The following is a 27,137-nucleotide window of genomic DNA, read 5'->3' on the forward strand; positions in this document are numbered from 1 at the left end:
CGTTCCAGTGAGGGAAATGTTTAACATTACAGCATACAATGACATTATATATGCTTCCAACTTTGTGGCAATAGGTTGGGGAAGGCCCTTTCTTGTTTCAGCATGACAATGCCCCCGTGCACAAAGCAAGGTCCATACAGAAATGTTTTGCTGAGATCGGTGTGGAAGAACTTGCCCAGCACAGAGCCCTGACCTCAACCCTATCGAACACCTTCGGGTTGAATTGGAACGCCGACTGCAAGCCAGGCCTAATCACCCAACATCAGTGCATGACCTCACTAAAGCTCTTGTGGCTGAATGGAAGCAAGTCTCCTCAGCAATGTTCCAACATCTAGTGGAAATCCTTCTCTTAAGAGTGGAGGCTGTTATAGCAGCAAAAGGGGGACCAACTCCATATTAATGCCCATGATTTTGGAATGAGATGTTCGACGAGCAGGTGTCCACATACCTTTGGTCATGTAGAATACTATGTGGCTCAGTTGGTAGAGCATAGCACTTGCAATGCCAGGGTTGTGGGTTTGATTCCAATGGGGGACCAGTGTGAAAATGTATGCACTCCCTACTTTAAGTCGCTCTGGATAAAACTGTCTGCTAAATTACAAAAATGTGGTGGATCTTTACTTTTACTCAAGTATGACAATTGGGTTCTTTTTCCACCACTGCTCGAGGTAAAGTAATGTTTTGGATGTGTGTAGTAATGCCAAACCCTTTGACTGTATACTAGCAGTAGCACAGGTTTTAGAGTCAGTGGAATTGTAGGTATGGTGACACACAATTTTATTTCCTAACTAGAGGTACTATGTGTTTGTCTTATTGGCAGCATGCCCACATTTCTTACCAACTGTGACTAAAATGAAGCATTGATACTATTTAAGACAACCATGACCGACATAAATATTATCCAAAAGACTGTATCCAAGCTTTCTGGCTAGAGACATGTCTAGAGGAGTTTTTTCCACACTGAAAACAGCTATTTATTTTGAGCTGGTTGGTGTAACTGTGGTTTCTCAACCTGTCTTCTGTCTGGTCTGGACTGATTTGGACCAGCTGAACCCTGGGTTACTACACTGTCTGTTTGTCTGTCTGTGTCACCTGACTTACAGTATATACAACCTTAACTGCTCCTGTGCAACCTAAAATTAAACATGATTCACTGTTCATGTGAAATGTACAGATGTAGGATCTTCATTTGAGCCGGTTTGCTACAGCGGGAAAATAGTCCTGCTGCAACAGGAAATCTGAATTATTACGTGGATTATAATTCATGGAGTTTTCTTTAGGGTTGATACATTTTTTTTGTCAGGGCAAATCAAGTCTGATATGTCAAAGTGGAAATTACAAACTTTAGAACCTTTTTAAAACTCAAATATACTACAAGTTTGAAACAAGAGTGATCAAATGTCGATCCTACACCTGTAATAGAACCACAGTGACACACAGTGTAGCAATTACCAGTGTGCATTTACAGTATGACTATGTATCTACTACAAATGACTTAGATCCACGTGCCTCAAATCATTATGCTCTCAAGCAGCCATATTGACTGGTATCACAGATGTAGCGAGAGGGATAGAGAAAGAGAGGGAGAGAAACATGTACTGTAGAGCAGGGATGGGAGGCCGGCGGCCCTTCTTTTGAAGGCCCTCGGATCAATCTGGACATTTCACATAAACAGTGTGTGAAGCGTGTTTAGTTTTATGTTGCACAGGAAACTCAGTTAGGGTCTTAACTTACTGTTGCAAGCTAGAGTAGTAGAATACACAAGGTGCAATTTCTAAATTTGGTTTTACATCAGCAGTTTTTCTCTTGTTATATCAGTCACTGATAATCACTCAATTAGCCCTTGTCAGCATTTATTTTCCTTTTCGAAAGTTAATCTAGCAGCCAGCTATCTACATTTGTAATCATGGTCGCAGACCTGCGAGCAACAGCTGCCCCTCATGATGACTTCATATTTTTTGTGGCCTCCACCCTCATTAAAGTTTCCCAATCCTGATGTAGAGGGACTCGGGAGGGAGACAGCCAGTCAAGCAACTTTTCAGTGGACCACTGTGTGCTGTGCTCCAGCCTCCAGGGTGCACCTCCCTCTCCTCTCAATTCTTTCTGCCAGCGTACGTTGTCAGTCTGAATCTTAGCTGCTCATTCCCAAGGGGGACAACAGACCTATATAGCAGCAGCACACGCTTCTCTGAACACAGAAAAACAAAGGGAAACTCAACAACACACCAAACTAACATCACATTAACACTGTGGCATTGTATTCCATGTCATATGCCAAAGATCAGCTTATCATGACAGAAGTGGCAAGGAGTGGAATGAGCTAAACAGACTGGTATCCAGACTAGCATCCAATCCCTCCAGTACTTTATCCTATCCTACCATTTCCTTTGACCTCACCTACTGTAACACCTGCTCTGTCCAATGGAGCATTACAGCACTGACAAGCATTCCAATCACCCACTATTGGTATGGCTCTGGGGCAGTAGGATAGCCTAGTGGTTAGAGCATTGGACTAGTAACTGGAAGGTTGCAAGTTCAAACCCCCGAGCTGACAAGGGCTGTCAGTCAATATGTCGAGCTGTCGTTCTGACCCTGAACAGGCAGTTAACCCACTGTTCCTAGGCCATTATTGAAAATAAGAATTTGTTCTTAACTGACTTGCCTAGTTAAATAAAGGTAAAATAAAATAGTCTGAGGCATGGTGCGTCAGACTCGCAACTGACACCATTCTTGCCTATGTATGAGTGTAGGGCCAGGGGGTTCATGGGACCAGTAGCCTATAGCTGCTGCTGGGACCCAGCATAACAACTGGTGGGAATGCTGTTAGGAGATTTCTGTGTTTACTGGAAGGAAAGGGGCCTTAGCTGAGGCCGGCACTGGCTCTGTTTCACACCTCTGGGCCTGACTGTTGTGTCATGTGGGCTTTAGCTGAACAAAGAGGGTTTTCAGAGGCTGTATTGGGGAGGTAGCTGTGCACCTCCCCAATACAGCAACCCATTCACATTTGAAACCCATGTAGCTTTTTTGCCCCGTTGTAGTGGTCTAACATTTCAGATTATAGTGGAGACTTAAGTTGGCACACACAGAGGTCTCAGCCGGGCCCTGGCACTGGCCCTGACGGGAATGCAGTTTGTCTGTCTGTCTGTCTGTCTCCGTTTGCCAGTCTGTATAACTGTCCCACAGTTCTCCCACACTGTTCCCGGATAACTTCTCCTCCACCACAAATCAGCCCTGCAGCATTCTTCCACTACGCTGCCCGAGACACAGAACAATGTGAAATGGAACATAGTTGAATTTGAGGTGAAAGACGTGCTTTGTCTCTCTGACACAAGCCCAGTTCCAGTTGCCAAGAGTAACAATTTGAAAGAAATGTGAAAGAAAAAAAAGTTAAAGTTGGAGAGAGGAGGAGTAGGAGATAAGATTGGTCTGTTCGGCCAGATGTTGGCCGCTGGGGCATGCAGCAGTATTTTGGGAGATCTTGGACCAGAGAGTGTTTTACTTTTCCTCTTCGTTAACTCTGAGGTTTTTCTTCAGCTTAATGTCAATGTCAGCTTTGCTTTGTAAATATTTCCACCTCTAAATAACGCCCCTAATGTCCTTGTGGTTGTTTCTCGTGGTGGGGGAATGGTGGAGATATGTGTAGTTAATGCAGCCAGTGAGACTGATGCTCTGTAAGGCTGAGGCTCTGTATGAGGCTAACCCTGGGTGAACCTGAGTCAGTGGGTTGCTGTTTATGAATGCACCCCATAACCCAAGACTCAAGACCCTATAACCCAACACCCAGCTGTACATCCAGCTGAATCAATGGTTTACATGGATGAATGTTATCTGTAGAGCCATGGATTAGGACAGCTGTTACAGTCATACTGCACCAGAATGTGCTGGGATATCAAGTTCAATAAGGATGAGGAAGATGGTGATAATGATCATTATGACAATGATCGTGTTGAGGATGATGATGATAATAATGATGATGATCATTAATAATAATGATGATTTTGATGATGATGATCATTATGACAATAATGGTGTTAAGGAGGATGATGGTGGTGGTGATGATGGTGTTGATGATGAGGATGATGGTGAATATGATAATGATGAGGATAACAGGGTTTTTTCTGAATAATAAAGGAGCTTAGGTGGGGGGCGTGGCAGTGGGGGGCGTGGCAGTGTGGCGTGGCAGTGGGGCATGGTATTCTCCCCGTCAGCGTAGCTGAATGTTAGAGAAAATGTTCTCCATGGAGCTGTGAGAAATTAGTGAAGTTTATAGCGAATTTCCTGCAATTCTACACATTTTGCTATTTGCTGATTTTTTTGTTGTTTGCAGTTTTAATTTTCATGCAATTTTACATATTCTGCCGCAGTAAGAGAACATTTAGCAGTTTTAAAGCAAATTTCCTGCAATTCAATGCATTTTGCCATGGCTAATACTGTGTTAAATATATACTGCTAAATTAATTGTTTTTGGAATTTCAAATTCTCCCTGACTGTCTAGCTTTCATTTTGCAGATTGTTAGTTCTCAAAGATTATATTATTTAAAAAAAATATAGGTCCATTATCTTTTCTACATATTTTATATCTTGTTTTAGTCATTTAAGTTAACACTAAAAGTGTTTTTCCATCCCAAAAATGTATTTAGGCGACCTGAAAAATTGCTTAGGCGGCCCAAGGATTTCAATGACAGAAAAGTCCCTGTGATTATGATGGTGTTGATGATGATGAGGAAGATGATGATGAAGCTCTCTCCTCTCTACTCTGCAGGGTGCTCCTGACAGTAGTGGCTGTCCTCTCATCTTACTCCATCCACTTACTACTCAAGTCATCTGGCATTGTGGGTACGTAGTCTTCAGACCATGAGCAGGACTTTTGTTGGAGACCATACACCAGTCAACCCCTACAGCCCCTGTCAGGAAGACTAATGTCATGTTAACATCCCATAGCCTCACAGCCTGCCTCTTCTCTTTAGCATATGTGACCCACCATCTCTTTTTGGTCTTATTTCCCAAGTTTTAAATTGTGGTTTTTACATTGGATAAAAGTACAGACTCAGAGCTTCACAATGTTATATCATACATTGTAGTTAAGGAAGAATGGGAAAGTAATGCTGATTTGAAAGTTGATAAACCTGTAACCCCACTTTTGAGAAAATGGACCTTAAATGTTTTGGTACACCTACTAGAGAGCTCTTCTTTGTTTACACCCGCTTAGCATTGTTCACACCCTCTTAAGCCTTAAGCCCACCCATCTTTTTAAGGATTCACATGTAAGGCCATGTGCTAAACAGAGTGAGTAAGGTAATGTAGTTAACAACCAAAGATTTCAAGACTAAAAGTGGTGAAAGTAGTAGTCCACAATTAGGAAAAACGGCAGGTAGAAATCTACTTTATCTAGTCCTTGGCCTATATTCTAATCTGACTTTGGTGCAGGTGATGTTGCTCTTCACATTACTGTTTATGGTAAACGAGAGGCCCCAGCCACATCTAATGTAGCTAAGTCGATGGGTCTCTATTGCTAGACCTGTTCACATGTTCAAGAAATACAATAGGCCATATCACCCCGAGACACATTTGGCTACATTGATGGGTCATGTAATCATTTGGCGAAGTGGAGTCTTTTGTTTAGACATGTAGCTAGCAAGCTAGCTAAACAATAAACCATAATCCCAACCAATACAGTATAACAATACAAATAGATTGTCATAGCTAGCTACCATGCATGAAAGGATGTGGTATGAATCTGCAGGTAGCAAAAGCTAACCAACATCTGTAGGTTCAATGTCAGCTAGCTAGCTAATAGTAGGCTATAACTAGCAATGCAAACAGATTTCTGAGATATAAATAATATTACTACGTAGGTCATACACGTAGCTTGCGAGCTAGCCAGCCACCTAACGTTATCTAGTTAGCTAACATTATGCTTTAACTTGCAATGAAAACAACTTTGACAACATTTGAAATGTATCATATGTGAAAATGTAGCTAGACTCTTACCCATATACATGGAATGCTTCACGGAAGACTGGAACCCCTTTCACTAAGTAAGAAGTCTCTGTCATTTACGTTTTGTTTATACAGCTTGCTTGGGCCATTGAGTCAAGTCACTCCAGTTCACACTCACTGTGTGCAATGCCATAAGAATCATCAGAACTTTAGATCTCTCTCTGTCATGGATGCCATGGTTTCCCTTAGTTTGAAGATGTAATCTGGAACACAGGTGTTTTATATAACAGCCTTCTGTGTTCTCTTTTCAACTCCCTCCGTAATCAAACGTCAGAGTTTTCTTCACCTTGTTCTCATGCTCTGCTTCCACCAGGCATTCCACTGATTTCCAAACTCAGTCAACTTCTTCCATGACAACAACACTGTTGATCTCAGTTTCTTCCCAATCATTGTCATCAGAAGACTACAATGTCTGGTTCAATAAAAATGTTTTTACCTAAGTCAGGGATTTACTCAGCGTCGGAATCAGTTTCAGGGTCAGAGAGGGTCAGCATGGCAAAATCGTCCTCCAGAAAGTAATCCATTACAACTTTTTCCTACATATCTGGCACCTGCTAAATTCAGGGCGGAAATGTTGTTGAGAGCAATAGCAATGCTTTTGCAATTCTCTATGGCTATAATAATAAAATAATAAAAACGGTAGCAAAGATTATCTACACATACTGAGCAGCCTGCGACATGGCAGACCAATCAGAACTCATTTCTCAGCATGTCCAGCCCATCCATTATCTCAGCCAACCATGGCTATCAGGAAGGTTCCTGTTTTTTTCCATGGTTAAACCAACTAGGCTCGTAATTTAACAATTGTAATTGCATTTACAGATGACATACAAGTTTGTTACTCATACACGTGAAAGTGTACATGTTCAAGAAGGCATTTCTGCAAAAAATTCAACATATGCTTAGTTAGACTGATCACTAGGAATTCACATCCCCCTCCCCAGTGCCCAACATGCTCTGCGCCACAGTTCTGTATGTGAATGTGTTTTATGACTGTGCCTCAGGTATCCGGGCTTATGAGCAGCTGGGCCAAAGGGCATTTGGAACGCCAGGCAAGATGGCTGCCGGCATCGCAATCACACTGCAGAACATCGGAGGTGACGTCTCTGTCACACACACACACACACACAGTGTCTCTCTGGGGATGTGTCACCATAATCATCATCATATGACCTTGTCTGTGGGTACCCCTGAGAGCAGCCTGGCTCTATTAGTAATGCCCCTTTCTATTTCTGCATCTCTCCATTCCTGCTGTTCTTCTGTTCTCTCTCCCTGATGTGTGTATAGGGAAGGTGAGGAGATTCTGAGTCTGTGTGGGGATGGAGGAAAGACCGGGCAGTAATCTAGGCCCTCTCCTCTTATACACCAAGTCACTCGGCTCCGTCATATCCTCACATGGTCTCTTCCATCATTGCTATGAGGATGACAGTCAACTACTTTTCTCCTTCCCTCCCTTCTGACACCCAGGTGGTGACACGCATCTCTGCATGCCTGGCAGATACTCAACTTTCTAGCTCTCTCTACTTCATTGAGGAAAAATCTACTTTCTGTGCCTGTGATATCTCATAGCAAGAACTTCATTTTGCATTCTTGTCACCATGTTAACCTGTGCCACACAGAGATTACCAGAGATACTGAATTCACTGTTTTAGTTATGTTATCTATTGTTTTCTCAAGGGGATATATCAGCACAACATCAAAGTATTCAATACGAAAGGGATAAAAGAGATTAGCGTGTGTGTCAGTGTGTGTTTTAAGATATATTTAGATTTGCTGGAATATGATTGTCTCTCTTGTATATTGTAATATTTGTTGTCCAGGATAATATGCACAGCCTGCACAAGGATTAAGTGTGTGTGTGTATATACTGTGTGTGTGTGTGTACTGCGTGTGTATACTGCATGTGTATACGTGTGAGTGTGTGCATGTGTGTGTATGTCTGTATACAGTATACAAATGTGTGATACTATTACTAATAGCTATGTCTCTCTGTGTGTCCCTCCCACAGCCATGTCCAGTTACCTGTACATCGTGAAGTATGAGTTCCCTCTGGTCATCCAGGCCTTCCTGGGGGTCGACAAGCCATCAGGGTGAGTAACATAAAGCATGTTCTTTACATATTACAACAGTAACATAGAGGGCCACTGTTCTGAAACAGTTCTTAATGTATCAGGCAGGGAGGGGAAGGTGGCTGCCTGTGTTTTCATCCAGTTGGATGGATGGACATTAAAGTTCAGCAGAAGGAGATATGATCCAACGGCATGTGAATTCCTCCAGTGATCCTGAGCCAGTGTTAAACCACCACAGGGGAAACCTCCTCGCAGGTTGAGCCAATCTATTGTTAAGGTGTTACTGGCACTGCCAGGTCTGCAGCCCTCTTTTGTCACCATGCCCCATGCCAAGCAGCTGGCCTGAGAACAGCTGTGTGTGAGAACAACCCTGGGAGAAGAGGGCAGCCTGGCCACGCTGATACAGACACACATCATTACACAGCCAGGCTCCACGGCTGAAACGTAAACCAGAAGATAACACTATGTAGACTAGAGCAGGTTGCCTGATAGCACAAAGACAATGGCCTTTACCCTGAAACAGACTGAGTATACTGTAGCAGCCTCTATGCACTGTCTATACTCTGGTATATGGTGCCCACCTGGCTTGTGTTATGGCCAGCTGTCAGTGTGTTTATGATGCTGACTGAACTGAATGATGTCCAGGAAGTGTTTTCCAGCTACACAGAACACCTCATATTCTCAGTCTGAATGACATTGTGTGTGTGTGAGCTTTCCACAGAAGGAGCCATAGATCAATCAGCGCCCAAAGCTGTGTGTGTGTTTTACCAACCAGGCTGTCAGATATCTGCTCTTTGCCTGGAGTGTTGATACTGTATGTGGATTGAGAGTTTGTTTGTGTGAGTATTTTGTGGTTGATGTTTGTGTCTGGAATTGCTGTGGTGTGCTGTGTGTGTATGCATGCGTGAGTGTGTGTTTGTGTGTTCTGTGTGGTTCAGAAGGTCAGTCCTCTCTGCCCGTCTCTGTGATGATGTGTGACTGTGTCACATGGCAAGATGGTTGGCTGGGGTGTAGGTGGGGCAGCTTGACACTGACAGCACAACAAATGGACCACTCTCACAGGTTACAACTCTAGGAGACAGATGCTGTCATAGAGAAAATATGAGATGAACCTCCTCCACTGTCTCAGATGTGGTAGATTTGGTTAGTATTAGTAATCCAGTGGATTCTATGTGTTGTCGTGTCTTTGGCATCATTGAAACTGAAGACTATTTATCAAATAACTCTCTGTAATTATTATTACGCGATTAAACTGATCATGTAACTGTAATTAACTAGGAAGTTGGGGCACCAAGGAAAATATTCAGATTATAAAGTTATACTTTTCCTTGATATAACTTTCAGATATTTGAATATCTGATCACATAGTCTTCAAATTAATTAATTATTTTCCTCATTAGTCTCATTCCTCATTGGGGCGGCAGGGTAGCCTAGTGGTTAGAGCGTTGGACTAGTAACCGGAAGGTTGCAAGTTCAAACCCCTGAGCTGACAAGGTACAAATCTGTAATTCTACCCCTGAACAGGCAGTAAACCCACTGTTCCTAGGCCGTCATTGAAAAATAATAATGTTTCAGCCGTTGTCGGTCTTCACATTCAATGATACCGAATTCCTAGCTGCAGACTAGTAATTAATATCAAAGACTTGTTCTTATTCTGTCGGTATTGATAATCTAAGAGTTTAACCACGTGGTTTGGTTAAAAGATTCAGCCATCTACTCAAACCCTAGTTTTATAGTCTTCGAGGTAAGCTGGTAATCCTCTCGTAATTGAGAGAAACATGGTCTGTTGAGAAATTCTCAAGGTGGGGGTTTTATTCGGAAGAGCAGAAAGGACTGTCCCAGGACGCCAGACCATAACTGTGCTCATGGGCGGTCCTCTGATTTAGTTAAACTCCAAAGGTAATTGGAGTTTCCTTCATTAAACAGTCCAAAATCACATTACACAATTTCACAAACAGTATCATCCTCACTCATTCATCTTATACAACAATTCGATATAAGCCTCATATCTGAGGCTACTGTATAAACAGGCCATATTGTCTCCCATGAGTTTCACAAAATTGTACCAAACAGACCAGTTCATAGCTGGATTCTTCACCGATCTTTTATACCTTCTCCAGAACATAAATGTTGTTCAGACTCTATGAAATGTTGTTCTCTCTATGAAAACTCACTCTCTCTATATACTGTGGCCATGAGGAGATAATCTCCTCCAGGAATTTACGACCTGAGGTCGCAGCAGCCTGAGTGTATGAGGAGAGAGAGGGGGATGGTGCTCGCTGTACCCAAAGAGGGCAATGTAATGACAGTGTCATGTATTGGCCTATTTCACTTGGGTGGAGTACACCTTGGGTGTAGTAGACTATGATTGGTCTGTCCCAGTATGCTAAGGGCATGGTGTGTCCCCACCCCAGTGACTGTCCAGTCCAGACCCTGCAGCCTCAAACAGGGCTGTGCTACCCACGTTCTCACCCTCCAGTCCAGTCAGTGGTTACTGGAGACCCCACGTTCTCACCCTCCAGTTTAGTCAGTGGTCACTGGAGACCCCTCGTTCTCACCCTCCAGTCCAGTCAAATCAAATCAAATCAAATGTATTTATATAGCCCTTCGTACATCAGCTGATATCTCAAAGTGCTGTACAGAAACCCAGCCTAAAACCCCAAACAGCAAGCAATGCAGGTGTTGAAGCACGGTGGCTAGGAAAAACTCCATAGAAAGGCCAAAACCTAGGAAGAAACCTAGAGAGGAACCAGGCTATGTAGGGTGGCCAGTCCTCTTCTGGCTGTGCCGGGTGGAGATTATAACAGAACATGGCCAAGATGTTCAAATGTTCATAAATAACCAGCATGGTCGAATAATAATAAGGCAGAACAGTTGAAACTGGAGCAGCAGCACGGCCAGGTGGACTGGGGACAGCAAGGAGTCATCATGTCAGGTAGTCCTGGGGCATGGTCCTAGGGCTCAGGTCCTCCGAGAGAGAGAAAGAAAGAGAGATAGAGAGAATTAGAGAAAGCACTTAAATTCACACAGGACACCGAATATGACAGGAGAAGTACTCCAGATATAACAAACTGACCCTAGCCCCCCGACACATAAACTACTGCAGCATAAATAGCCCTCAGTGGTCACTAGAGTCCTGGGGGAGACTGGTGAGGAACGTGAGGAAGGATATCACTGTGGCTCACTTGGCCAAGCTCTCTTATTATGCTCTCTCTTTCTTGGTCTCAAACACACTCGTGTATGCACGCAAGCACACTCCCTCACTCTCATTCTCTCTCTATTTCTCTCTCCTCTCTCTCTCTCTCTCTTCTCTCTCTCTCTCTCTCTCTCTCTCTCTCTCTCTCTCTCTCTCTCTCTCTCTCTCTCTCTCTCTCTCTCTCTCTCTCTCTCTCTCTCTCTCTCTCTCTCTCTCTCTCTCATAAGCTCTCTTATTTATGTAGAGCATGATAATGTGTAAGTGTGACAGATTTGACAGAGCCTTCTGATGAGTGTGCTGTCTGGGTGCTTTGAAACTGATTGGATAGCTCAGTTTGCTGTGGGTCTTGTTTAGAAAGAGGAGTAGCAGGCATGCTTAAAGCGGTAGTCAGCAGTTATAACAATAACAAAGTGTAATCCCTACCCCTCTTTCAGTAAAAAGCTGAATGATGTGGCTGGAGAAATGTAACTCATCTCTAATTCAGAGACAGAGCTATGGATGCAAGGACTGACCATCCATGATATTATACTCAAAATTATACTCTTAGCCATGTTTTGAGGTTATATAGTGTTTGTTTAGATTTACTTTGTTTACAAATATTGGAGTAAAACAAGCTAATATTTTGGGTTCTGATGGGGTACACACACACTTAATCATGAGGCTATAGTCTAAGCTATAGTCTTCAATAATCAATGGGTAATTATCATTAATTTATGTTTAAAAAAATGATACCAGCACCACCTGGGTTAAATTGTAACGAATTTCCTCGTCTAAGGAGGTGTAGCAGGGATCGGACCAAAACGCAGCGTGGTAAGTGTCCATAATGATTTATTAACCAAAACAACTGAACACTAGAACAAAACAATAAACGTTGTGAACAAAACGAAACAGTCCCGTGTGGCGACAAACACTGACACGGAAAACAAACACCCACGAAACAAAGGTGGAAAAAGGCTACCTAAGTATGATTCTCAATCAGAGACAACTAACGACACCTGCCTCTGATTGAGAACCATACTAGGCTGAACACAAAAACCCAACATAGAAAAACAAACAGACTGCCCACTCCAACTCACCCTGACTCACCCCTGACTATACTAAACAAAGACAAAAACAAAGGAATAAAGGTCAGAACGTGACATAAATTTCTAACGCAGGGTTCCCCCACAGGCTGAATTTGGCCCACAGGTGATTTTATTTGGCCCCCAAAGGGATTTTAATTTTGGAAATCTATTCCCAAGCATAATAGAGAGGTATGTGATCGTATAAACACAATCTCACACTCAATTCATGCAAAGATGTACAAAAACTATTTCAGCCGATTTCGTGTGTTTTTGTGCATTTTTGTGTAGCTTAATCCATGGGAAAAGACACATTTTTTGTGCGACTTCATTTGTAGGAAAATACATTTTTGGGGGACAAACAATCTTTTGAAAGTTATTAGAGCAATGCATGATGGGCTATGGTGTTCTACACTGACTTTTTTGTGTACCGCATTTATTTCGAAAAAAACAAATGTGTTAACAACCCAGTATTGTAAATCAAACAGGTTATCACTGAAATAATTATAATATAATTGTAGTCTTACATCGTTTTTATTTATGAATGAATCTTAATTGGTTAAATGTTTGTAGTTAGCATGTTTCAGTAAAGATTAACATGGTTAAATAGTCATAAATCTCTGCTTGATTCAGCTTTTAGTATATTTGGTATTTTTATACATATTCTCTATTTCCACTGAAGAAAGCAATAATTAATCAACTCACTACTGTAAATAAATGCACACCACTAGTTATAAAACTCTCTCCGTAAATAAATCATGAGAAATGCTCAGTCTGAAGCCATTTGGCAATGGGTTTCACAGTCCTATTACAATGATACTGTCACGTTCTGACCTTAGTGCCTTTGTTTTTGTCTTTGTTTTAGTATGGTCAGGGTGTGAGTTGGGGTGGGAAGTCTATGTTTGTTTTTCTATGTTGGTTTTTGAGTTCGGCCTAGTATGGTTCTCAATCAGAGGCAGCTGTCAATTGTTGTCCCTGATTGAGAATCATACTTAGGTAGCCTGGGTTTCACTTCTGGTTTGTGGGTGTTTGTTTCCGTGTGAGTGTTTGTGCCACATGGTACTGTTTCGGTTTTGTAAATTCACGTTGTCATTTATTGTTTCGTGTTCTGAGTTTTAATTAAACATCATTATGAACACTTACCACGCTGCGCTTTGGTCCTCCTCTCTTTCTCCCGAAGACATCCGTGAAAGATACACGTTATATCAGCTTAGAAAGGGTTTATTTACAACCTCTGGGGTATAAGATGTTGGGGATACTGGTATAGGACAGTCTGTAATGAATTAAATACCTTAACCCTAAGCTATGTTCAATGTCAGCAGAAATTTCCAGTGAGAAATGCTCAGACTGAAGCCATTCGGCTATGGGTTTCACAGCCCTATAGTAATGATACAAGTTATATCAGCTTAGAAAGGGTTTATTTACAACCTCTGGGGTACAACATGTTGGGCAAAGTGGTATAGGAGAGTCTGATATATAACCCCTAACTTGAGTTCAGTCTTCGCCAATGAGAATCAAGAGGGGCCTAGCTTCTGGGGCGGCAGGTAGTCTAGTGGTCTAGACAAGGTAAAAATCTGTTGTTCTGTCCCTGAACAAGGCAGTTAACCCACTGTTGTTAACTGTTGATTAAGGCAGCCCCTCGCACCTTTCTGATTCAGAGGGGTTGGGTTAAATGCAGAATACACATTTCAGTTGAATACATTCAGTTGGACAACTGACTAGGTATCCCCCTATTAAGGCAAAGGCCTTGATTGTAGGCTGTAGAAAATCCTACATCCATTTCATTAGATTAAAACAGGAGCAATTAACAGTGATTCATATTGCTGGTTTGCGTCCTAAAAAAAATGATAGCCGAGTAGACATTATTTGTCTACCCATATGATGTGGATCATTTTCAGGTTATTAGATATACAGTGCATTCAGAAAGTATTCCGACCCCTTGACGTTTTCCACATTTTTGTTATTCTAAAATGTAGTAACTAAAAATGTTTACTCATCAATCTACATAATGACAAAACAAAAACAGTTATTATTATTATTTTTTTAAATGTACAATTCATTTAAAAACAACCCTTGCTATGATACTCGAAATTGAGCTAATGTGCATCCTGTTTCCATTGATCATCCTTGAAATGTTTTTCCAACTTGATTGAAGTCCACATGTGGTACATTCAAGTGATAGGACATGATTTGGAAAGGCACACACCTGTCTATATAAGGTCCCACAGTTGACAGTGCGTTTCAGAGCAAAAACCAAGCCATGAGGTTGAAGGAATTGTCCGTAGAACTCCAAGACAGGATTGTGTCGAGGCACAGATATGGGGAAGGCCGCCCGGCCAAACTGAACAATCGGTGTAGAAGGGCCTTGGTCAGGGAGGTGACCATGAACCCAATGGTCACTCTGACAGAGCTCCAGAGTTCCTCTGTGGAGATGGGAGAACCTTCCAGAAGGACAACAATTTCTGCAGCACTCCACCAATCAGGGCTTTATAGTAGAGTGGCCAGACGGAAGCCACTCCTCAGTAAAAGGCAGGTGTTGTTACACGTGGTCTGCCACTGTGAGGACGGTCAGCTGTCCGTCCCGTCTCCCAGTAGCGATGTCTTAGGCGTCTCACAGCACGGGCATTGCAATTTATTGCCCTGGCCACATCTGTAGTCCTCATGCCTCCTTGCAGCATGCCTAAGGCACGTTCACGCAGATGAGCAGGGACCCTGGGCATCTTTCTTTTGGTGTTTTTCAGAGTCAGTAGAACGGCCTCTTTAGTGTCCTAAGTTTTCAGAACTGTGACCTTAATTGCCTACCGTCTGTAAGCTGTTAGTGTCTTAGCTACCTTTCCACAGGTGCATGTTCATTAATTGTTCATGGGTCATTGAACAGCCATGGGAAACAATGTATAAACCCTTTACAATAAAGATCTGTGAAGTTATTTGTATTTTTACAAATCATCTTTGAAAGACAGGGTCCTGAAAAGGGACATTTCTTTTTTTGCTGAGTTTATATCCCTCCCGTCTAGCTCATTGAAGAAAACCTATTCGTCCAGTTTGAGGTGAGCAATCTCTGTTCTGATGTCCGGAAGCTCTTTTCAGCAATAAGAGATGTTAGCAGCAATATTATGTACAAAACATGTTACAAACAACGCAAAAAAACGAACCAAATGGCATGGTTGGTTAAGAGCCGATAAGATGGCAAACGTAAGCAAGGTTTTTAAATATTATATCTGTTTAGGCTTCTTGCGATCAGTTTGCAGTCTACAAATTATTTGTAATTGTGCTCTGGCCCCCGGACCATGCACTCAAGAAAAAATCAATCCGCAGCTGAATCTAGTTGATGATCCCTGGTCTAATGGTTCTGGAAAGGCTTAAAATATATATAAATATAAAATAATATATAAAATATATATAAAATGTATTGGGGATGTGCATCATTCCCTTTCAAGACGATTCAATACGTATCTACATACATGGGCTCCGATACGATACAGAACTATACGTTTTAGTTTGAAACAATTCGGTGCCATTCGGTTTGATTGGAGAACAAATTGAATTGATGCAATTCGGATTGATGCGATACGATTCGATGCTCAAACATTTGTTGCATAAATACATTCATTGTCCATTCATTGTCCATTCTGCTGATAGAGCTCAAGAGCTGGGCCTCTCTGAGCTGGATGTTTGTGTATCAATATTTGTTGCTTACAAATTAGCTATGACATAGCCAATGAATAGCACACTTTCCATTTCACCCCCATCTCGAAATTGAATGGTTTTGACCGTTTGCAAATGTAATGACTTTCTTTTCCAGGCGTTTCTCCTCCCGCTATAGTCATGAGGTGTGTCTCGCAAAAGAGATTTCTCGTTATGTATTCATGGATGCCAAGGGAAGCCAGGCTTCCTCAAAAAATTGACCAAGAAAAAATAAATAAACATTAAATAATTTAGATTTCGTCTCTCTTTTTCATCATTTTCCTTCAATTCACAAGAAGCTGAATATATTTCAGAGGAGAAAGCAACAGAGCGAGCGAAACAGTGTCCCTCTGTCTCTTTGCCTGTAGGCCATCTTTCTGATGTTGTCTGGTCCAAATGAGTATGACATTGTTGCCACCCATAGCATTAAAGGCAAGTGAAGCCAGCGGACATCTGGCCTTCCATGGAAAAAAAGTATAAAAAATGTGTCAATTAATGTTGAGCTAAACTGTGAATGATCCAGGCGCTCCAAAAAAGAGTGTAATGGATTTGGCATCACTCCTATCAAATCCCAAGATATTCAATTGACAGAGAAACTTTGTTTTGTCTTGTTGTGTTGTTGTCCTCTCCGGTGGCTAGCTAGCCAGCTAACTAAACTTGGCCCTTTCCTAAATTAGCCATGGATAGAGATAGGGATTTGGACTTGTTTTTTGTTGTTAATACTCTGTAGTGGCCAATGATTATAACCACAATTCTGTGGTTACAATCCAACTTTTAATTCATACATTGTTGTATCTGTGGGCTGAGAGGATGGAAGTTCAATATTTAGCTAGATGTACGTAGAAGGCTAATGTTAACTAGCTAATGTTCAAATCAATCAAATCAAATTTTATTTGTCACATACACATGGTTAGCAGATGTTAATGCGAGTGTAGCGAAATGCTTGTGCTTCTCGTTCCGACAATGCAGTAATAACCAACAAGTAATCTAACTAACAATTCCTAAACTACTGTCTTATACACAGTGTAAGGGGATAAAGAATATGTACATAAGGATATATGAATGAGTGATGGTACAGAGCAGCATAGGCAAGATACAGTAGATGGTATCGAGTACAGTATATACATATGAGATGAGTATGTAAACAAAGTGGCATAGTTAAAGTGGCTAGTGATGCATGTATTACATAAGGATGCAGTCGATGATATAGAGTACAGTATATACGTATGCATATGAGATGAATAATGTAGGGTAAGTAACATTATATAAGGTAGCATTGTTTAAAGTGGCTAGTGATATATTTACATAATTTCCCATCAATTCCCATTATTAAAGTGGCTGGAGTTGTGTCAGTGTGTTGGCAGCAGCCACTCAATGTTAGTGCTGGCTGTTTAACAGTCTGATGGCCTTGAGATAGAAGCTGTTTTTCAGTCTCTCGGTCCCAGCTTTGATGCACCTGTACTGACCTCGCCTTCTGGATGATAGCGGAGTGAACAGGCAGTGGCTCGGGTGGTTGACGTCCTTGATGATCTTTATGGCCTTCCTGTAACATCGGGTGGTGTAGGTGTCCTGGAGGGCAGGTAGTTTGCCCCCGGTGATGCGTTGTGCAGACCTCACTACCCTCTGGAGAGCCTTACGGTTGAGGGCGGAGCAGTTGCCGTACCAGGCGGTGATACAGCCCGCCAGGATGCTCTCGATTGTGCATCTGTAGAAGTTTGTGAGTGCTTTTGGTGACAAGCCGAATTTCTTCAGCCTCCTGAGGTTGAAGAGGCGCTGCTGCGCCTTCTTCACGATGCTGTCTGTGTGAGTGGACCAATTCAGTTTGTCTGTGATGTGTATGCCGAGGAACTTAAAACTTGCTACTCTCTCCACTACTGTTCCATCGATGTGGATAGGGGGATGTTCCCTCTGCTGTTTCCTGAAGTCCACAATCATCTCCTTAGTTTTGTTGACGTTGAGTGTGAGGTTATCTTCCTGACACCACACTCCGAGGGCCCTCACCTCCTCCCTGTAGGCCGTCTCGTCGTTGTTGGTAATCAAGCCTACCACTGTTGTGTCGTCCGAAAACTTGATGATTGAGTTGAAGGCGTGCGTGGCCACGCAGTCGTGGGTGAACAGGGAGTACAGGAGAGGGCTCAGAACGCACCCTTGTGGGGCCCCAGTGTTGAGGATCAGCGGGGAGGAGATGTTGTTAACTACCCTCACCACCTGGGGGCGGCCCGTCAGGAAGTCCAGTACCCAGTTGCACAGGGCGGGGTCGAGACCCAGGGTCTCGAGCTTGATAACGAGCTTGGAGGGTACTATGGTGTTGAATGCCGAGCTGTAGTCGATGAACAGCATTCTCACATAGGTATTCCTCTTGTCCAGATGGGTTAGGGCAGTGTGCAGTGTGGTTGAGATTGCATCGTCTGTGGACCTATTTGAGCGGTAAGCAAATTGGAGTGGGTCTAGGGTGTCAGGTAGGGTGGAGGTGATATGGTCCTTGACTAGTCTCTCAAAGCACTTCATGATGACGGAAGTGAGTGCTACGGGGCGGTAGTTGTTTAGCTCAGTTACCTTAGCTTTCTTGGGAACAGGAACAATGGTGGCCCTCTTGAAGCATGTGGGAACAGCAGACTGGTATAGGGATTGATTGAATATGTCCGTAAACACACCAGCCAGCTGGTCTGCGCATGCTCTGAGGGCACAGCTGGCGATGCCGTCTGGGCCTGCAGCCTTGCGAGGGTTAACACGTTTAAATGTTTTACTCACCTCGGCTGCAGTGAAGGAAAGACCGCATTTTTCCGTTGCAGGCAGTGTCAGTGGCACTGTATTGTCCTCAAAGCGGGCAAAAAAGTTATTTAGTCTGCCTGGGAGCAAGACATCCTGGTCCGTGACTGGGCTGGATTTCTTCCTGTAGTCCGTGATTGACTGTAGACCCTGCCACATGCCTCTTGTGTCTGAGCCGTTGAATTGGGATTCTACTTTGTCTCTGTACTGACGCTTAGCTTGTTTGATAGCCTTACGGAGGGAATCGCTGCATTGTTTGTATTCAGTCATGTTACCAGACACCTTGCCCTGATTGAAAGCAGTGGTTCGCGCTTTCAGTTTCACGTGAATGCTGCCATCAATCCAAGGTTTCTGGTTAGGGAATGTTTTAATCGTTGCTATGGGAACGACATCTTCAACGCACGTTCTAATGAACTCGCACACCGAATCAGCGTATTCGTCAATGTTGTTATTTGACGCAATACGAAACATGTCCCAGTCCACGTGATGGAAGCAGTCTTGGAGTGTGGAGTCAGTTGGTCGGACCAGCGTTGGACAGACCTCAGCGTGGGAGCTTCTTTTTTTAGCTTTTGTCTGTAGGCAGGTATCAGCAAAATGGAGTCGTGGTCAGCTTTTCCGAAAGGAGGGCGGGGCAGGGCCTTATATGCGTCGCGGAAGTTAGAGTAACAGTGATCCAAGGTTTTTCCGCCCCTGGTTGCGCAATCGATATGCTGATAAAATTTAGGGAGTCTTGTTTTCAGATTAGCCTTGTTAAAATCCCCAACAACGATGAGTGCAGCCTCCGGATAAATGGTTTCCAGTTTGCAAAGAGTTAAATAAAGTTCGTTCAGAGCCATCGATGTGTCTGCTTGGGGGGGCATATATATGGCTGTGATTATAATCGAAGAGAATTCTCTTGGTAGATAATGCGGTCTACATTTGATTGTGAGGAATTCTAAATCAGGTGAACAGAAGGATTTGAGTTCCTGTATGTTTCTTTCATCGCACCATGCCTCGTTAGCCATAAGGCATACACCCCCACCCCTCTTCTTACCAGAAAGGTGTTTGTTTCTGTCGGCGCGATGCGTGGAGAAACCCGTTGGCTGCACCGCTTTGGATAGCGTCTCTCCAGTGAGCCATGTTTCCGTGAAGCACAGAACGTTACAGTCTCTGATGTCCCTCTGGAATGCTACCCTTGCTCGGATTTCATCAACCTTGTTGTCAAGAGACTGGACATTGGCAAAAAGAATGCTAGTAAGTGGGGCACGATGTGCCCGTCTCCGTAGTCTGACCAGAATACCGCCACGTTTCCCTCTTTTTTGGAGTCGTTTTTTTGGGTCGCTGCATGCGATCCATTCCGTTGTCCTGTTTGTAAGGCAGAACACAGGATCCGCGTCGCGAAAAGCATATTCTTGGTCGTACTGATGGTGAGTTGACGCTGATCTTATATACAGTAGTTCTTCTCGACTGTATGTAATGAAACCTAAGATGACCTGGGGTACTAATGTAAGAAATAACACGTAAAAAAACAAAAAACTGCATAGTTTCCTAGGAACGCGAAGCGAGGCGGCCATCTCTGTCGGCGCCGGAAGTTCATGTTACCCATGAATTAAAGTTAGGCTAGCGAGCAAGCATTTTAGCCAGGTAGCCTAGGACAACAAAAAACGTGTGTACTGTATGACAGACTGTTTCATCAATGTCACACTCTGATCTGTTTCACATGTCTTGTGCTTGTCTCCACCCCCCTCCAGGAGTCGCCCATTTCCCCCATTATCCCCTGTGCATTTATTCCTGTGTTTTCTGTTTGTCTGTTGCCAGTTCGTCTTGTCTTGTCACGCCTTCCAGCGTTCTTTCCGGTTAATCCTGTTTCTCGTTAGTTCCTGTTTTCTAGTTCTCACGGTTTTTGACCGTTCTGCCTGCCCTGACCCTGAGTCTGCCTGCCGTTCTGTACCTTACGGACTCTACTCTAGATTACCAACCTCTGCCTGCCCTTGACCTGTCGTTTGTCTGCCCCCTGTTTTGTAAATAAACATTTGTTATTTTGAAATGTCTGCATCTGGGTCTTATCCTGGGATCTGATAGTTCGAAATAACAAATGTTTATTTACAAAACAGGGGGCAGGCAAACGACAAGTCAAGGGCAGGCAGAGGTTGGTTGGTAATCCAGGGCAGAGTCCGTAAGGTACAGAACGCCAGGCAGACTCAGGGTTAGGGCAGGCAGAACGGTCAAAAAACGTGAGAACTAGAAAACAGGAAATAATGAGAAAGTCAAATACGGAAAAGAACACTGGTAGGCTTGACAAGACGAACTGGCAACAGACAAACAGAAAACACAGGTATAAATGCACAGGGGATAATGGGGAAAATTGGCGACTCCTGGAGGGGGGTGGAGACAAGCACAAGACAGGTGAAACAGATCAGGGTGTGACAGTCAACATGAAATAGAGGAGGATGGCATAGGCTTTACTCTACAAGCACAAACACTCACGCACACACACGCAGAAATCAGAACCATGGACAGCCACATCGTATTTAACTTACGTTGATTGGACTAAATTGTTTTTGGTATCTTTAAGTTGTCAATGTATTAGACTAAGCAGAGGTGATTTGATTATGTTGAAATGGTGCTGGAATAGTGGAGGGAGCTCCTGTTTTCTTTGCGACTTGTGGTAATGCTCTGTGGTTCTAAATCAATAGTTGTTTAGCAGTCCGAAAATGTCCGAAACATTAACGTGCTTGACCAAATCAAATCAAATGTATTTATTAGCCCTTCGTACATCAGCTGATATCTCAAAGTGCTGTACAGAAACCCAGCCTAAAACCCCAAACAGCAAGCAATGCAGGTGTAGAAGCACGGTGGCTAGGTAAATCTCCCTAGAAAGGCCAAAACCTAGGAAGAAACCTAGAGAGGAACCAGGCTATGAGGGGTGGCCAGTCCTCTTCTGACTGTGCCGGGTGGAGATTATAACAGAACATGGCCAAGATGTTCAAATGTTCATAAATGGGGACAGCAAGGAGTCATCATGCCCGGTAGTCCTGAGGCATGGTCCTGGGGTTCAGGTCCTCTGAGAGAGAGAAAGAAAGAGAGAGAGAGAATTAGAGAGAGCAAACTTAAATTCACACAGGACAGCGGATAGGACAGGAGAGGAACTCCCGACACACAAACTACTGCAGCATAAATACTGGAGGCTGAGACAGGAGGGGTCAGGAGACACTGTGACCCCATCCGATGACACCCCCGGACAGGGCCAAACAGGAAGGATATAACCATGCACTAGGTCATGTAACATCGTTTTCAACAGCGTATTTATAACAATATCCAAGCAAATTACGGAATGCAAAATTACTTGTAGATCAATGCCTGTCAACACAGTTACATGCCTTTAGTTCGACACTATTGGAGAGGACGCACCAGTTGTCACAAAATATCAGTTATTTTCAGAAAGTAGAAAGTAATATGAGAAACAAAATGTTAAGGAATCAGCCATTCGTAACGTTTGAATCAATTTTATGATGCTATATTTGGAATGGGGTCAGCAGACCAATGCTGTCATATTTTAAACATTTAAATCAGGGTCCGGGTGCATATCGTGAATTGTCATATCCCTATAATATACAGTATGCCATTTAGCAGATGGTTTATCCAAAGCGACTTACAGTCATGCGTATATACATTTTACATATGGGTGGTCATGGGAGTTGAACCCACTACCCTGGCGTTTCAAGCACCATGCTCTACCAACTGTGTCATTGAGGGAACAGTTTGTGAGTTCCTCAGGGGGTGAGTCCATTGGGAATATTATCCTCATCCCTGATGGCTTAACTGGCAAGGAATTTTCCTCCTTTCATTTAACATCGCAGAGACATTGAACATTTCCCTTACAAATAAGGACTAAAGATGTAATAAATTATTTTAACAGAGTTATGTATATAACATGTCTCCCTTTATCTCTCTCTCTCTCTCTCTTCACCCCCTCTCCTCCCCTTTTCTCTTTCTCTCTCTTCCCCCCTTCTCCCTCCAGTGAGTGGTACTTGAATGGGAACTACCTGGTCATCATGGTGTCCATCAGTGTCATCCTGCCTCTGGCTTTGATGAAACAGCTCGGTGAGAAAACCGTAATAATTGTTTAATTAACAATTTTATAATCATAAGTGACATTTTGTGTTATGTTTTGTAAATGAAGGTTCTCCAAATTTATTTTTCGGCTTACATGTGAAAAATGCCTCAATATTTTCAAATATATATATATATATATATTTTTTTAAATTCATCTTGAACAGTCATTTAATTTCTTCGTTGTGATTTCCATAACCCTTCCAGGGATATAATGGAGTAGAACCGGTGACCGTCCTCTCTTCTGTCTCATTTCTCCTCCCCCTCCTTCTCTTCCTCCTTCTCTTTCCCAATCCCCCTCTCTTGCCCCCTCTCATTTTTGTCTTTATTCTTGTGTTAGATGGCAAACACTCCCCCACTGTTTTAGGATGGACTCAAAGTAGATATATGTGCTAAACTGTGTCATTTCAGATAATGTTACTCTCAGCAGTCTTATGGAAATGTAAAACTACCCAGCTCAGAATTCCCTGGCTTCATGTCCATTTAATGAGCTCTCTCGTTTAATAAAGTGACATGTCTACAAATCTTTCATCAAGTGACAGAGTAAGAGTCTCTGTGTTTTTCTCCCGTACGTGTTGCTCTGTCTGTTTATGTATTTTAGTGCCCATGTCACTGGGATAGCAGTGACAAAAACTGCTCATTATACAATTACACAAGAGAGAGAGAGAGAAGAGCGAGACGGAGAGAGATGGAGAGGAAGACAGAGTAGAGAAAGGTGAGAGATGCAGAGATAGGGGTGGGAGGCTGGGAGAGAAGTACTGACCTCTTGTTAAGCGGTTCTCTCCTTCAGAGAATTGAGCTGAGAGAGAGAGGAGAGAAAGATGGAGAAGACAGAGCGAGAGAGAGAGAGAAAAGAGAGCAGAGAGTAGAAAGAGAGTCCATGCTGCCAGGGTAAGGTAATGAGATGCAGTCCTGTTTAGTTTAGTCCACTGGGCCTTCTAAGAACATACACGCTTAGGATCTCACACCCAAACACATTGTCATGAAACTGGGAATGTTTGTATATGTTCCTATAGTTAGCATTGGGATTGAGGAAATATCGAGAGTCCTTCTAACCTCCCACATCACTTTTCTCAGAGGATATAGCAGGGTGATGTCTGATGTGAGTAGTTATGATGTTGTCACTGTGTTGTTTCAGGGTACCTGGGCTACACCAGTGGCTTCTCTCTCACCTGCATGGTCTTCTTCCTCATCTCGGTATGTACTGTCATATTATACAGCTGTAGACCTCCACCTGTTGCAGTGCTCTTGTAATGGACCCAACCCTATCTGGAACGCTGTGTGTAACATCATTTGTATGCAAATCTCCCACTGACATTAATGCATGAGTTACACAACAGCCCGAGTTACGTGCACGGATCTCAATATGCATGTGTGTCAACAAGTGGCGATTTTAGCATGTTTTTTTGCAAATCTTAGGGGGGGGAATGTGGGATGTATGCCAGCAAAGCCACTACACAATAAAACAATAAACAACACATGAATTGCAATATACCACATCTACACCTTGCTATCAGCGGGGCCTTGTCTGGCAGCGAAACGGTTAATTCAGCCTTTAAAAAGAACATAGCTGATACGGCTGACTTGCTTAAACAAATGTGGTTTCTACTGACAATTGAGATGTACAAACTATGGCATAAGGGGACAACAAGCGGATTAAAGACAATCCGTAATTTCGATTAAGACATTAATGAGCGAGCTAGGGCGGACGTGGTCAATATAACTATTTGTTCAGCACTTTTGAAAATGTACAGCGACAGAATACAGAACATGAGCCGTTCTTACAGTATTCTTGCTGTCCACCAAGTCAGAACCGTAGGATAAATAAAGGGGGCATATAAGCAGACAATAAAAGCTCTTACAATATTCAATGATTACATTTCTCAAAAACAGGTTATAGGCTACTTGTGCAACACGAAGTCAGAGCAGTAGACAAATGATGAGGGGAAAATAGACCAAATTATTAGGGTGAGGCACATGGGCTCCTAACAGTTTACTACACAACATACACGTAGTATTACTTTCTTAGCTACAGTATACATATCTCCCTGCCATATTACATCATTTATGCAGCAGCATACAAGACATGCTTGGACACACTTTGTTGTGCTGTGCCGATAGAGATGTCAGCTTCGCTTCATGTCCTTAGGAAACTGTGCAGTATTTTGTTTTTTTATATGCTATTTATTAGATTGTTAGCCCAGAAAACCTTAAGTGTTATTACATACAACCGGGAAGAACTATTGAATATCAGAGAGATGTCAACTTACCAGCACAACCAGCACTACGACCAGGAATACGACTTTCCAAAAGTGGATCCTTTGTCTGCATCTCCCAGGGCAGACAAAGTGATTCCAGAGGCCGACCCAAAACGACACTACCGGAGGAGAGGGTGCCGGAGCGGTCTTCCAGTGAGGCTTTGGATGCGCGCACACTACCCACCGCTCCCGAGTATATTGCTCGCTAATGTCCAGTCCCTAGTTAACAAAGTTGATGAAATCTGGGCAAGAGATATCTGTGATTGTAGCATACTCAGTTTCACAGAAACATGGCTAGCTGAGGACATGCTGTCGGAGTCCATACAGCCAACAAGATTTTCAGTGCATCGCGGCGACAGGAATAAACATCTCTCCGGTAAGAAGAAGGGCGGGGGTGTATGTTTCATGATTAACAACTCTCATGGTGTAATTGTAACAACATACAGGAACTCAAGTCCTTTTGTTCACCTGATCTAGAATTCCTCACAATCGAATGCCAAATGTATTATCTCCCAAGAGAACTCTCCTCGGTTATCGTCACAGCCGTGTACATCCAAGCGGATACCAAGACGGCCATCAAGGAACTTCACTGGACTTTATGCAAACTGGAAACCATGGATTGATGGCAGCATTCGCGCAAAGCTGAAAGTGCATACCACCGCATTTAACTTCTCTGGGATATGTGGGACGGTAGCGTCCCACCTCACCAACAGCCAGTGAAATTGCAGGGTGCCAAATTCAAAACAACAGAAATCTCATAATTAAAAGTATTATACACCATTTTAAAGATAAATGTCTTGTTAATCTAGCCACAGTGTCTGATTTCAAAAAGGCTTTACCGCGAAAGCACATCTTTCGATTATGTTAGGTCAGCACCTAGCCACAGAAAAACATACAGCCATATTCCAAAGAAGGAGAGGTGTCACAAAAAACAGAAATAGCATTAAAATGAATCACTAACCTTTGATAATCTTCACCGGATGGCACTCCCAGGACTCCATGTCAGACAATAAATGTGTGTTTTGTTCGATAAAGTTAATTTCTATGTCCAAAAACCTCATTTGAAATTGGTGTGTTATGTTCAGAAATGCATTATCTCAAACAAACATCATGTGAAAGTGCAGAGAGCCACATCAAATTACAGAAATACTCATCATAAACATTGATGAATGATATTACATCACTGTTTGAGCTAGAAACACAAGCATTTCGCTACCCCCGGCAATAACATCTGCTAAACACGTATATGTGACAAATAACATTTGATTTGATTTGGTCAGCAGTTCAACCTCTTTAATATTCCGCTCTCCTCTCAGATTTTTGTGGACAAGTTGTGTAACCAGCAGTTTCAAACGGCATTAGTCTGTGTGTGTGTGTGTGTGTGTGTGTGTGTGTGTGTGTGTGTGTGTGTGCCCATATGTGAGTGTGTGTTTCTCTGACCTAGTTTTAGTGCTGTGCTCTAATACATGCCCACTGTTCTCTGTCCCTGGCTGGGCCCTAACATATTTCCAGCCTTTCTGTGTAGACTAGTATTATGTATGCAGGCCCATTTCCTCCAGGCTCCTCCTCTCATCCACCCAACTCCTCTTTCCTCTCCACAGGTCATTTATAAGAAGTTCCACACCCACTGTCCCTTTTTGGACTTTACCTTTAACAGCACAGCCAGTGTGACTTCTGTTACCAATGACACTGGTTACAACCCAGCCTGCATTCCAAAAATGGTCAACCTCAACTCACAGGTGGGTTCCTGTATAGTCAGCTCCATCAGTCCATCCATTCCAGCCCTGTTATTCAAGTAAAAATGTAGCATGTTGCTAATGACAATGGGAAGAGTCTATAATTTACACTAACCTGTTTGTGCTATGAACAATCCCACTGTGTTGAGTCACACTGCATTCATCAGACCCTTGTGCTCCAGAAAGAGTAATGCACGTCTGAATAGGATGCAATAGGATTATCCATCATGTGAAGGTTAGGGTTCAGCCTCTCAGTGCTCTCTCTCTAGCGC

The 27,137-nt window shown here is 42.9% G+C and overlaps 1 protein-coding gene across 3 annotated transcripts in view; it reads left to right on the forward strand.

Annotated features, from left to right (window-relative positions):
* Window positions 1-27,137, forward strand: part of LOC135541902 (sodium-coupled neutral amino acid transporter 3-like) — a 66,902-nt gene that overhangs the window by 25,809 nt on the left and 13,956 nt on the right. For all 3 annotated transcript variants that reach the window (XM_064968393.1, XM_064968391.1, XM_064968394.1), the window contains 6 exons: window positions 4,763-4,836; window positions 7,005-7,097; window positions 8,009-8,090; window positions 22,780-22,862; window positions 24,010-24,068; window positions 26,731-26,868. In XM_064968393.1, the coding sequence (XP_064824465.1) occupies window positions 4,763-4,836; window positions 7,005-7,097; window positions 8,009-8,090; window positions 22,780-22,862; window positions 24,010-24,068; window positions 26,731-26,868 (529 nt within the window). The remainder of the gene's footprint in view (window positions 1-4,762; window positions 4,837-7,004; window positions 7,098-8,008; window positions 8,091-22,779; window positions 22,863-24,009; window positions 24,069-26,730; window positions 26,869-27,137) is intronic.

The sequence above is a fragment of the Oncorhynchus masou genome, chromosome 6 (genome assembly GCF_036934945.1).
Source record: "Oncorhynchus masou masou isolate Uvic2021 chromosome 6, UVic_Omas_1.1, whole genome shotgun sequence".
NCBI lineage: Eukaryota > Metazoa > Chordata > Actinopteri > Salmoniformes > Salmonidae > Oncorhynchus > Oncorhynchus masou.